The sequence below is a fragment of the Oncorhynchus nerka genome, linkage group LG10 (assembly GCF_034236695.1).
Source record: "Oncorhynchus nerka isolate Pitt River linkage group LG10, Oner_Uvic_2.0, whole genome shotgun sequence".
Taxonomy (NCBI): Eukaryota; Metazoa; Chordata; class Actinopteri; order Salmoniformes; family Salmonidae; genus Oncorhynchus; species Oncorhynchus nerka.
The window spans coordinates 39,044,122-39,057,842 of record NC_088405.1 but is presented as its reverse complement, the minus strand read 5'-3'; the positions used below and the strand labels follow the sequence as shown (position 1 = coordinate 39,057,842).

The 13,721-nt window shown below is 42.6% G+C and overlaps 1 protein-coding gene across 2 annotated transcripts in view; it reads left to right on the top strand.

The window, feature by feature from the left end:
• The window catches only part of LOC115135277 (cytoplasmic polyadenylation element-binding protein 3-like), a 60,277-nt gene that overhangs the window by 16,196 nt on the left and 30,360 nt on the right, over nt 1-13,721 (top strand). For both annotated transcript variants that reach the window (XM_065023294.1, XM_029669783.2), the window contains exon 3: nt 5,092-5,176. In XM_065023294.1, coding sequence (XP_064879366.1) covers nt 5,092-5,176 — 85 coding nt within the window. The remainder of the gene's footprint in view (nt 1-5,091; nt 5,177-13,721) is intronic.

Here is a 13,721-nt window from a genome sequence, read left to right as displayed (position 1 = left end):
TTTTAACTGGGCGTTGCTCCCTATATAATTATTTCGATCCCAACAAACTCCAGAGTCCCTGTCAGTGACAAGCATACCCATAACATGGTGCTGCCACCACAATGATTCACAGCTGTGATGGCTGTCAAAGGTGCTTCCACCGAGTATTAACTCCGGGATGTGAAGACATACCCAATCAATAAGAAGAGCTTTCTTTGTATTGCTTTTTCATTAAAAGTCACTATGTGCTTCGCATCATAAAATAAAAGTACTTATGAAGAAACAAAGACCCGGAGGGAAGAGAATGAAAAAAGATCATTGAAATCATACATTACAAGCATCTTTATAAAAGTATTCAGTAGAGTTTTAAGAGTAGGCACTGAATCTGCAAGCCTGATTCTAGGGGCTCTAAGGGCATTTGCCATGTCTTTCATTTTCAACCTAGACTTTGGCATGGTCAACAGTGCCCTGCCAGAGGATCTCAGGCTGCGTCCTGCACTTATTTTATTCTTATTTATTATTTTATTCTTATTTGGAAAAGGTGTATTTAAAAAATATATATATATTTCACTTTGAAAATGTGTAGTAGATCTGTATGGGAAAAAAATCTAAAATATATACACAGTACCAGTCAAAAGTTTGGACACACCTACTCTTTCAAGGGTTTTTATTTTAAAAGTTTTACAATTTTCTACATTGTAGAATAAGAGTGAAGACATCAACACTATGAAATATCACGTATGGAGAAAATCTAAATATATTTGAGATTCCTCAAAGTAGCTACCCTTTACTTTGATGACAGCTTTGCACATTCTTGGCATTCTCTCAACCAGCTTCACCTGGAATGCTTTTCTTGAACTAGTTCACACACATTCTGAGCACTTGTTTCCTGATTTTTATTCACTCTGCGGTCTAACTCATCCCAAACCTTCTCAATTGGGCTGAGGTCGGGTGATTTGTGGAGGCCAGGTCATCTGATGCAGCACTCCATCACTCTCCTTCTTTTTGTCAAATGGCCCTTCTAACGACCTACCCCAGCCAAACCCAGCCTGGATTCGAACTAGGGACTGCGGAGATGCTTCTTGCACTGAGATGCAGTGCCTTAGACCGCTGCGCCACTCGGGAACCATATCCTGATTATGGGTCAGATGTATAGAGACAATTTTGAGAATGGGGAGCAGGTACAATGGCAGGTAGTCTGTATCCCACATGCTGGATATCCTATGTGGTGTATTAACACAACACTAAAAGCAGTAGTGGAGTGGTCTGATAGAGGAGATGCTGTGTGTGGTGGGTATCTCCTCAATGTTGTACTCATTAAGGCAGAACGTAGCAAAACGTTTTGCCATGGAAAAGTAAAATGAGCGTTTCTTATCGGCCTAATGAACCCCCCACTGACTGTGAATGATGCCCCTCACTCTCTGTGTTCAGGATCAGAAGAGTGCATGGTGGTGGAAAAAGAGGGGAGCGGAATGAAAAGCTCAGCATTTTAAGTGTTTACCGTTTGTACCAAGTGGGCAGATTTTTATCTGCCACGGCAGTGCCGGATCCAGAGAGGGGGGAATAACGCTGTTGAATGCCCGGCCGAATGCACGACAATAGCACTGCTGTGCAAACAATGTGGCCCCACGGCTAGGGCAGTGGACTCACAGGACACAGCTGCCAAGGGCTAGGTCTAGCCTGAACTCCTGTGTTGCTAGCACACTGTAAGTCACTCCGTTACCTGCCTAGACCCTGTCATTCCCTCACTTGCTGATTTACTCACTCACCTACGATTTAAAAGCTTTTATGATAGAATCAGAGACATTCTAGTAGATCATTTTTAAGGTCACTAGTGTTGAAACAGGCTCCGTATTGGAACAGTCTCTCCATCAATGAACCAGGAAGTGGGCCAGAATAAGCTCACTAAATCAGCTCTGTAGTCTAGGCCAAAATATATACCAAATGGCCCTAAACTTTATAGGCTGAAATCCATACGGAGCGAACTCCTCAATGCCCTTTCCTCCTCCAACTCGCTAGGAACTTTGATTCAGATCAGATGAATGTAGGCCTTATAGCACCTATTGAGTAGAATATGATGGACGGATTCTACTGGGGCACCCGAGTGGCACAGTGATCTAAGGCATTACATACAGTTGCAGTCGGAAGTTTACATACACTTAGGTTGGAGTCATTAACTCGTTTTTTAACCACTCCACACATTTCTTGTTAATAAACTATAGTTTTGGCAAGTCATACTTTGCATGACACAAGTCATTTTTCCAACAATTGTTTACAGACAGATTATTTAACTTATAATTCACTGTAACACAATTCCAGTGGGTCAGAAGTGTACATACACTAAATTGACTGTGCCTTTAATCAGCTTGGAAAATTCCAGAAAATGATGTCATGGCTTTAGAAGATTAAACTCTGTGCCTTTGCTTGACATAATGGGAAAATCAAAAGCAATCAGCATAGACCTCAGGAAAAAAATTGCGTACCTCCACAAGAGTTTCATCCTTGGGAGCAATTTCCAAATGCTTGAAGGTACCACGTTCATCTGTACAAACAATATTACGCAAGTATAAACACCATGGGACCACGCAGCCGTCTTTCCACTCAGGAAGGAGACACGTTCTGTCTCCTAGAGATGAACATACTTTGTTGCGAAAAGTGCAAATCAATCCCAGAGCCGCAGCAAAGGACATTGGAAAGATGCTGGAGGACACGGGTACAAAATATCTATATCCACAGTAAAACGAGTCCTATATCGACATCATCTGAAAGGCCGCTCAGCAAGGAAGAAGCCACTGCTCCAAAACCGCCATATAAAAGCCAGACTACGGTTTGCAACAGCACATGGGGACAAAGATAGTACTTTTTAGAAACATGTTCTCTGGTCTGGTGAAACAAAAATGGAACTGTTTGGCCATAATGACCATCGTTATGTTTGGAGGAAAAAGGGGGAGGCTTGCAAACTGAGGTACACCATCCCAACCGTGAAGTACGGGGTGGCAGCATCATGTTGTCGGGGTGCTTTGCTGCAGGAGGGACTGGTGCACTTCACAAAATAGATAGCATTATGTGGATATATTGAAGCAACATCTCAAGACATCAGTCAGGAAGTTAGAACTTGGTCGCAAATGGGTCTTCCAAATGGACAATGACCCCAAGCATACAACAAAGTCAAGGTATTGGAGTGGCCATCACAAAGCACTGACCTCAATCAATTTGTGGACATAACTGAAAAAGCGAGCAAGGAGGCCTACAAACCTGACTCAGTTACACCAGCTCTGTCAGGAGGAATGGGCCAAAATTCACCCAATTTATTGTGGGAAGCTTGTGGAAGGCTACCTGTAACGTTTGACCCAAGTTAAACGATTTAAAGGCAATGCTACCGAATACTAATTGAGTGTATGTAAACTTCTGACCCACTGGGAATGTGATGAAAGAAATGAAAGCTGAAATAAATAATTCTTTCTACTACTATTCTGACATTTCACATTCTTAAAATAAAGTGTTGATCCTAACTGACCTAAGACGCAGGGAATTTTTACTAGGATTAAATGTCAGGAATTGTGAAAAACTGAGTTTGAATGTATTTGGCTAAGGTGTATGTAAACTTCCGACTTCCACTATCTTCATCCATCACTAATATGCTTACTTACTTTATTGTGTATTTCATATTTACTATTCTTATTTCTCGTGTTTTTTCTTCTTCTAGTAATAGATTGTTATTGATTATTGTATTGTTGTGTTTTGAGTTTGCAAGAACTGCATTTCACTGTACTTGTGCATGTGACATTTAAAACATGTAACTTGAAAAGAAGGAATGAAAATGAACTATTTAGGGTGTTATTTTGTTATTATCATTACTATAACCTGCCGTTTTAAGAAATAAATTGTGAACCTTTTGTGACCAAGCTACAGGCTGGCAAAAGCCCCCGGCTTAGACTCTTATGGGTTAACTGATAATAAACTGTATTAGCCTATCGTGAACAAATACCGGCTTGCACTTTTTGCTGGCTGTGTAGCCATCTACCGGGTTGTTGTCCTTTCTACAATGACTCCAAAGTCCTTCTGAAGCAAAATTGGGAATTTCACAATGGTGTTTTTCATATTTCTCCGGTTAGGCTGACGTGAGCCATTTTCGTGTGAGCTAGGCTTGCCAGGGAAAGTACACTTGGGTACTAAGTATCACGTGGGGGGATGAAACATACGTTTCAGCACCACACAAATAAAGGACAGTTCCCTGATCCACTGCATGCGTGGCTGGTAGCCTAGATGTCTGCCTCACAAGTCACAGAATGGAATTTGCAACACAACAAGCTTTTAAGTTTGTAAAATAATACAATTTTATAATGATTTAAAATGTTTCTGACCCACAATATAATTGTTCTGAACCGTGAGCTGACTCACGGGTTGAAAGAATGTTTTCTTTCCACACGCCAGCTGATTTTGTATATATATTTGTTTGCTGGTTAACCGCAGGCTGGTTAACCGTGGGTACCCGATACAATGCAGGACTCTCGTTCAGAGGGTGGCCACATGGCAGGTCAGTTAGCCAGGAGAACTGAATCAGCTGATTCGTCACACACACTCATAACTTCAAAATAGCCCACTCCGGAAATGAAACATCTTGAGTGTTTTGAGGAAAGAGCACACTCACAAACCACAACATTCTTGGCACTAGTTTCATCTACTCTTGATTTTCTAGGTGTGTCCCTACTCTTGAAATCCTCTGCTATTTACATTCCTATCAGACCAACACAAATCTGCGAGTTTCCCATGGTTTATGCTGTGTAATATCAGGAAGTATGGTCTATGATTGTCTTCTTTGACTTGGGCATGAGAGTTGTAAGAGGCCCTCATTTAGTTGAAACCCTGCTCTCTCCTTATCAGGGTCACTGCTGAATTTTCAACAAATGGATGTGGTTGTATGTTTTTGTGCATCTGTGTGGATGATGAGTGTTCCTTATCCTCTCACAAGTCATCAAAATAAAATCGCTGTTATCTCCAAGCTAGTCTTAAATAACTTTCACAGTGTCCAATCGTAGTGATGTTGTTGTGCTCTACTTTGATAACCAACAGATAAGATGTCTAACCTCTGACCCCTCTCTTCCCTTGCAGGACCGGAATCGGCCCTTTGATGCATTTAGCTTGCACTCTTTGGAGAACTCCTTAATGGATATGATAAGGACTGATCACGACAAAGGTAAACCACACCTTGCTGGTGGCCCACCAATGAGTATCGCTGATATTATATGGAGGAATCATTTTGCAGGTTAGGAATATTCATACATCCACGCTTGTTTTTTAATTTGATTTAGGCTTCAACAACAAAAAATGGCAATGAAGTTCTATTTGCCTTTATCACCAATACAATCTAGGTTTTGCGATCATACATTTTATGCGATAAATTAACCACTGGCCTAACCTGCAAAATCAGACACTATTTTCTTGCACTCTGTGTGTGGTGTATGCTTTTTAAAAGATTCCTTTCAAGCTGCTTCTGCATTTTCTACTGACTTTAATCAAATCCTCGTGATTTACATTTTTGCTTCTGTTTCCCGGGTTAATATTGTGGTCGGTCACATGTAAATAAATATTTATATTGATGGCACCTGTGTCATGGTATATTGCAATGTTTTTGAGTGACCGTGTGTGATTGATTGTTCACGTGTGTGTGTGTGTGTGTCCTCCTTTTGTGTGCCTTTTTGAAGGTGTCTGTTTGCGCGTGAACCATTTATTTATTACTACCATAATCATTGACGGTCTTTTATTTGGTGCCGTTATGGCACAGTGAAGGTTCTAGTCAGATTGTATTTGTTCTTGTTATTAAATTAGGAGGAAGGATGTTGGAGGAAGTGAAATTGGTATGAACCCGAGCTAATGTTACCCCTTACAGGCTTCTCCTCTTCTGCCGGATGACCATAACATTAATTCAAACTCATTTGGGGTCAAAAAAATGGCTTCAAATGTGTCTGTTGGATTGCTGGGAACATACAAGTAAAATGCAACTCTAAAGGCTGGCGTAGAGATTATTTGATACAAAGAACTATCAACGCAATTATTCCAATGCCTTATTTCAGAGAAACACAAAGGTAGCCCTTGGTCTATCTTTATCTGAGCATAGAGAGTTCACTGTGAAAAGCAACATCTTGTTTTGTAATGGAGAGACCTCCCAAATTCTTTGAACAACACATGTCTGTCACATTGTATGTCACAGACTCAGAATCCTTGAGATAATTCTGTTCGTTCAACATGCCTTTATGAAAACGGACTCCATTGCGTTCAGATCCCTGTTGGCCTATTGCCCAATGTCATGTTCAGTGTTGTTTTCTTAGCCTGCCAGACAATGGAAACGCTTGGGAGGTGTGGAGTTGGGAGGAGGGGGGGTATTATGAGTAGCGGCCTGCTGCTTTCTTATGCATAGATTCGGTTTTTCAATATTGTGTCAGGAGAGGATTGTTTTATCACCGCAAAGGTCATCCCGGGCAGGCTCAACTTCACTGGAACTAGGGGGAGGAGACAGAGACTTCTCCTGAAAATGTTCCCCTGTGGGAGAGAGGGGGGGGGATGGTTCCACATTCCTGGCCCAGCACTGTACTCCCCTTCCTCATGTCAACAGCGTGTGGCTGCCTTCAGAGAGGCGTGCTGCCGCTTGGCCTGTCACAGAGCAGGTCTTCCCTGTTGGTGTCCTCCTCCCCTCCCTCGGCTTCGCTGGCTTTGGCTGCCCTAATACAGTAAGGCACAGGACAGCCATCTATTTGTGCTGTCTTGCCAACGGTTATTGACAATGGACGCTGACTCTGAACATAGGAGTTACAAGACAGCACAAACAGATCTGGGACCAGGCTAAGGGACAGCTACCAAGATCAGTCACTTGTACTCAGGGGTAAAAGTAAGTGCAGAAATATGGTCCTAGCAGAAGAAATAGTGGGGGAACGCCATACCATTAACTGAGATTATCACAATAATTAACACAAAATCGCAAGAAAGCTATAGGCTATTAGACCATTATTTAACATTACCGCATGATAAATGTGTGAATTGACTTAAGAATCCAGTGATATACGCTCCAAATTGTGTTGTGGTTAGAGGAGAACACTTACATTTTGCCAAGGCGGAGATGAGTGGCAGAGACTGAGGCACAGCGTTGGACGCACCTATTCAGGCTACAAATGTAGGCCCAATGACGATCTCAGAATTTCATTACAGTACATGTGTAGGTGTTTTATGACCACTGTGTCTTTTTAATTCATCATTTAATTCATGCTGGAATTATTTTGTGAGTGGACGACCGTTCATGGGAAGTGACAATCAGATGAAAGCCTCATGACTGTTTTGTGCTTATGCCAATGCCACGTTAAAGGGTAATAGATGTTACGTGGTATGACACATCTTACGAGGCCCGCAGAGATCATATGAAATTAATAGGGATTCTATATTCTATGATTACACCTAGGCTATGTAAAAAAATAAATGTACGGGTTTCCTGTCCCGGGCAGAAATCTACTTTCACCCCTGCTTGCACTTTGTTCATCCATTCCCTGTGTTATTATCTCAAAGTGATGCTGACTCAAGGTTGCTGTTGCAGTCATTTAGCTGTGGCGCTGCGCCACGCCAAAATAATTGCCCAAAAATATGGAACATGAAGAAAGAAAATTCCTCAGACAACCACATTTACTTTTCCTCAGCAAAACAAAACAAGTAATGAATAGACAAATCAGGCAACCTTGTAGTAGAATACTTTTATTTATTTACGTAGTCGGCTTCTTGTTTTTTGTTCTATGCAAGATAAATGTTCCTCTCGAGGCGTATTCAAGTTATTAGTGATAGGAAGTGAAACATGCATGACAGTCAATGCACAACAATTCTTGCAATCGCTGGGAAAACAGCAGTTTTAATTGTTAGTTTGTTTATTTATTTCTCAACTCCTAAATATTAGCGAACTACACCATTTTTAAACCCAGAGTTTTTAGAAACAACACAGCCTCTGCAGAGTCCCCAAAAAACGGATTTGTTCTGGTTTTTGGGGGAAATGGAAAGGGAGCCATTGACCCAACTAACGCTTTTGTATGTTAACAAGGTGACACGACATCTTAACTCTTCCTCCACATTTACTAGATTGATTGAACAGTGCAGAAGAGAACCTCCTCGTCAAGACCAGTATGTAGGAGATCTAGTTCAGGCGTTTATTTTACGCCTGCTATGTTAGGCTGTCAGCAGTATGGTTAGCAGCAGCATGTTTAACACTTAGCAATTAGCTGAGAGTGCGTAGGGGAAAGTGGGACTAAATGTAACCGGGTCAATTGTAGGGTAACTTGGGGTTGAAACGCCACCATACCTCAATCATTTATTTTTTTTTTTACTTAAAAATTGTGAAACCGATTACATTTTTTGTAGAGCAAGAGTAGTGGCAACCAGGAAAAAAGTGTTGGGGGTGACATGAAGTGGTTTCTGTGAGAAGTACAGGAAGGGGTCTCATTACCCCGGGTGGCAGATTACCCCAAGTTACCCTAGCAGGTAGGTCTACATTATATTCACTGTGTTTATGCAAGTTCTTTGGGACTAAAATGCATCAATAGGATGCTAACTAGTTCAAATATAATAATTGGGATCTAGCTAATCATTATCCCAATGAGGTAAATGCATTTCGGCAACCCCATGCTTCAGCCTATTTATTTATAGTCGCTATGCTGCATCAGTTGGGCTACAGATGATAATGCTTCTTGCTAATAGCATACCTGATAATATGGACCATGCAATCATTTCTGGATGTAGAAATAATTTTTTATTTGATTGAACCTTTTATTTAACCAGGTAGGCCAGTTGAGAACAAGTTCTCATTTACAACCTCGACCTGGCCAAGATAAAGCAAAGCAGTGTGACACAAACAACAGCACAGAGTTACACATGGGATAAACAAACGTACAGTCAATAACACAATAGAAATATATATATATATAAAGTGTGTGCAAATGTAGTAAAATTAGGGAGGTAAGGCAATAAATAGGCCATGGTGGCAAAATAATTACAATTTAGCATTCCCACTGGAGTGATAGATGTGCAGATGATGATGTGCAAGTAGAGATACTGGGGTGCAAAGAGCAAAAAATAACTATGGGGGTTTATAGATGGGTTGTATACAGGTCCAGTGATCAGTAAGCTGCTCTGACAGCTGATGCTTAAAGTTAATGAGGGAGATGGAAGTCTCCAGCTTCAGTGATTTTTGCAATTCGTTCCAGTCATTGGCAGCAAAGAACTGGAGGAAAGGCGGCCAAAGGAGGTGTTGACCAATGAAATATACCTGCTGGAGCGTGTGCTACGGGTGGGCGTTACTATGGTGACCAGTGAGCTGAGATAAGGCGGGGCTTTAGCTAGCAAAGACTTATAGATATAACCTGGAGCCAGTGGGTTTGGCAACGAATATGTTGGAGGGCCATTTATGTTTGGAGTAGTATGTCCTTTTAAAAACTCACCAGAACTGAGCTTCTCAGTCCTTCCAATGTTATCGTTGACAAATTAATCGAACACACCACCACACTAAACTTTCATGCTTGCCATCACTAATTGTTCTTTCAAAGACATTTCTGTAATAACTAGCATTTTAATCCTGATTCAAATCAAATTGTATTAGTCATATGCGCGAATTCAACAGGTTACACCTTACAGTGAAATGCTTACTTACGAGCCCCTTACCAACAAGGCAGTTTAAAAAAATACAGATAAGAATAAGAGATAAAAGTAACAAGTAATTAAAGAGCAGCAGTGAAATAACAATAGTGAGACTATATACAGGGTGGTACCAATACAGAGTCAATGTGTGGGGCCATTTGAGGTAGTATGTACATGTAGGTAGAGATATTAAAGTGACTATGCATAGATGACAACAGAGAGTAGCAGTGGTGTAAAGAGGGGATGTGGGGAGCACTGCAAATATTCTGGGTAGCCATTTGACAAGATGTTCAGGAGTCTTATGGCTTGGGGGTAGAAGCTCTTTAGAAGCATCTTGGACCTAGACTTGGCGCTCCGGTACTGTTTGCCGTGCAGTAGCAGAGAGAACAGTTTATGACGGGTGGCTGATGTCTCTGACAATTTTTAGGGCCTTCCTCTGACACAGCCTGGTATAGAGGTCCTAGATGGCGGGAAGCTTGGCCCCAGTCATGTACTGGGCCGTTCACACGCTCTGTAGTGCCTTGTGGTTGGAGGCCGAGAAGTTGCCATACCAGGCAGTGATGCAACCAGCCAGGATGCTCTTGATGGTGCAGCTGTAGAACCTTTTTGAGGATCTGAGGACCCATGCCAAATATTTTCAGTCTTCTGAGGGGGAATAGGCTTTGTCGTGGTGTGCTTGGACCATGTTAGTTTGTTGGTGATGTGGACACCAATGAACTTGACGCTCTCAATCTGCTCCACTGCAGCCCCACTCGATGAGAATGGGCGCATGCTCGGTCCTCTTTTTCCTGTAGTCCACAATCATTTCTTTGTCTTGATCACGTTGAGGGAGAGGTTGTTGTCCTTGCACCACACGGCCAGGTCTCTGACCACCTCCTTATAGGCTGTCTCGTCATTGTCAGTGATCAGGCCTACCTCTGTTGTGTCGTCGGCAAACTTAATGATGGTGTTGGAGTCGTGCCTGGCCGTGCAGTCATGAGTGAACAGTGAGTACAGGAGGGGACTGAGCACGCACCCCCGAGGGGCCCCTGTGTTGAGGATCAGCGTGGTGGATGTGTTGCTACCTCCCCCTTATCACCTGGTGGCGGCCCGTCAGGAAGTGCAGGATCTAGTTGCAGAGGGAGGTGTTTAGTCCCAGGGTCCTTAGCTTATTGATGAGCTTTGAGGGCACTATGGTGTTGACCACTGAGCTGTAGTCAGTGAATAGCATTCTCACATAGGTTTTCCATTTGTCCAGGTGGGAACGGGCAGTGTGGAGTGTAATGGAGATTGCATCATCTGTGGAAGTCACTTGCCAGTTGGTCAGCGCATGCCTGGAGTACACGTCCTGGCAGTCCGTCTGGCCCTGTGGACTTGAATGTTGACCTGTTTAAAGGTCTTACTCACATCGGCTGTGGAGAGAGTGATCACATAGTCTTCCGGAACAGCTGGTGCTCTCATGCATGTTTCAGTGTTATTTGCCTCGAAGCAAGCATAGCAGTAGTTTAGCTCGTCTGGTAGGCTCGTGCCACTGGGCAGCTCGGCTGTGTTTCCCCTTGTAGTCTGTAATGGTTTGCAAGCACTGCCACATATGACGAGCGTCAGAGCCGGTGTAGTACGATTCGATCTTAGTCCTGTATTGACACTTTGCCTGTTTGATGGTTCGTAAGAGGGCATAATGGGATTTCTTATAAGCTTCCGGGCTCCTTGAAAGCAGCAGCTCTAGCCTATAGCTCCGTGCGAATGCTGCCTGTAATCCGTTGCTTCTGGTTGGGGTATGTATGGTCACTGTGGGGATGATGTCATCGATGCACTTATTGATGAAGCCAATGACTGATGTGGTGTACTTCTCAATGCCATTGGAGGAGTCCCGGAACATATTCCAGTCTGTGCTAGAAAAACAGTCCTGTAGCATCTGCTTCATCTCACCACTTTTTTTTATTGATCTAGTCACTGGTGCTTCCTTCTTAAATTTTAGCTTGTAAGCAGGAATCAGGAGGATAGAATTATGGTCAGATTTGCCAAATGGAGGGTGAGGGAGGGCTTTGTATGCAGAGTACCAGTGGTCCAGAGATCATTTTTCCTTTGGTTGCACATTTAACATGCTGATAGAAATTTGGTAAAATGGATTTAAGTTTACCTGCATTAAAGTCCCTAGAGGAGGCTGCTAGGAGTGTCACCTCTGGGTGAGCGTTTTCTTGTTTGCTTATGGCAGAATACAGCTCATTCAATGCTGTCTTAGTGCCAGCCTCCGACTGTGGCGAGTGTTGTTTGGGATTACCATCACATGCGCTGAGTGTGTGTGGAGAAAAGAAACTGTGTGAGGAATGAGAGGGCATGCAGGGGTGTGTGATGATGAGAATGGGGGGTTACACAAGGGGAGTGAATGTGAACCACCCTCTGTCTGGCGGTGAGAAGGGCAAGCCTCTATAGAGTTGACTATAGCGGAGTCAGTCCAGAGACTCAGTCCAGGGGGAGGGAAAGGGAGAGGAGCGGGTGCCACTGACTGGCACTCAATTCTTGTGATCCTCTCCAACTCCTGAATGCTGATTTAAGCCGATCGGAATGGCATGCATGGGGAATTTACGCTCTGTTTTGAAAGGGAGCAGGCAGGTCTGGGATGGCCTGAACAAACAGGCCCGCTGAGCTCAAGTGTGGAGCGTAAGGGTTAGAATTAGGCCTCCACCGCTCCATAGACTGACTAGCATATACCGCCACATGCAAATCAGACGCTCTATTCAAAGCATTCATGTCCACACACATCTGCTGCTCAGCTGTTCTGCCTCACACGGCCTTTCAAATGTGACTGTATGCCTCAGCGACGAAGAGTCTCCATTGTCAATTTGTGTGCGTTTTAATCAACTTGAGCTTTTGAAAATGGCATTTTATGGGTTTGAAAGGTATTTAGTGATGTTTGCATTACCATAAATGTCAGCAGTGCGTAGAAACATGTAGCCTAGTAATAACAAATAGGCCTGCTGTTTGTTTCTAAAAAGCTAAAGAGTTTAGCCATTATACCACTGACTTTCATAGAATAAAATAATAAACTCTTGATTGAATGTGTGGGAGAGGGTCATTCTGGGTTATGTGTGTTGGGTGATGTGGGCATTTGTATTGGTTTGATGGAGACTTAAGCAAGTGTGTAGGCTTATGACAGATGGGGTCAGTTGCCTTGTAGGACTACATGCTAAAAGAATGGCATCTATGCTGTGGTTGATTAATGAGAATACACATCTAAACTAGTTTAAACTCTCCAGTCTCTCTAACTTGAGTACAGATCTATTGAGCAATGCTGTTTGTCTTAGTGTGTTTGTTGATTACAAATCAATAGATAATAAAATGGGCGGCAAGAGTAAGGTTTTACCGAGAGGGAAGCTAGAGCTTCAGAGTAGTCAGATGGAGGAAGAGCAGTGAAGGCTGTTTTCTTTTGGGTCAGAGATGTCACAGAGCTTGACCTTGAGGTAGAAGGTCATCAAAAGGTCACCCAGACCTTCAGGCTCTCTTGGCCAGGCTGACCAATAACCTGAACTTTACCTAGTCCAGCCAAATGTAGGCTAGGCTAACTCAAATATGCACCTTTAATAATTTGCTCTATCACTGACGACAATAGAGGATTTCTCTGCACTTTAAACAGTCTGCAATCATTGTTGGGAGATGAGATAACGTTCTTAGCTTTGTTGGAAGTGGTAAAGGTTAGACACACACCATTAGCTTAGTTTAGCCTTTGTCCATCCAGCCTCTACTAGTACAGTAGTTGATGAGAGAATTTGTATTCTCTTGGCCTTACGTTGAGGGTATTATTTTTTTTGTAGGGAAATAAGTCTCCTTAACTCTCATTTTCAAGAACATCTAGTGTAAATAAAGCTGTCATTTTCATCCTTTGAGCTTTTCAGACAGTTGGAGCGTTGCATTTCATTGTGTTTAACTCTGGGTCTTCCCTTCCTCATGAGAGCCAGTTTCATCATAGTGCTTGATGGTTTTTGAGACTGCGAAATGTCTTAAAGTAATGATGGACTGTCATTTATCTTTGCTTATTTGAGCTGTTCTTGCCATAATAAGGACTTAGTCCTATTTGGTAAAATACCATCTTCTGTATACCC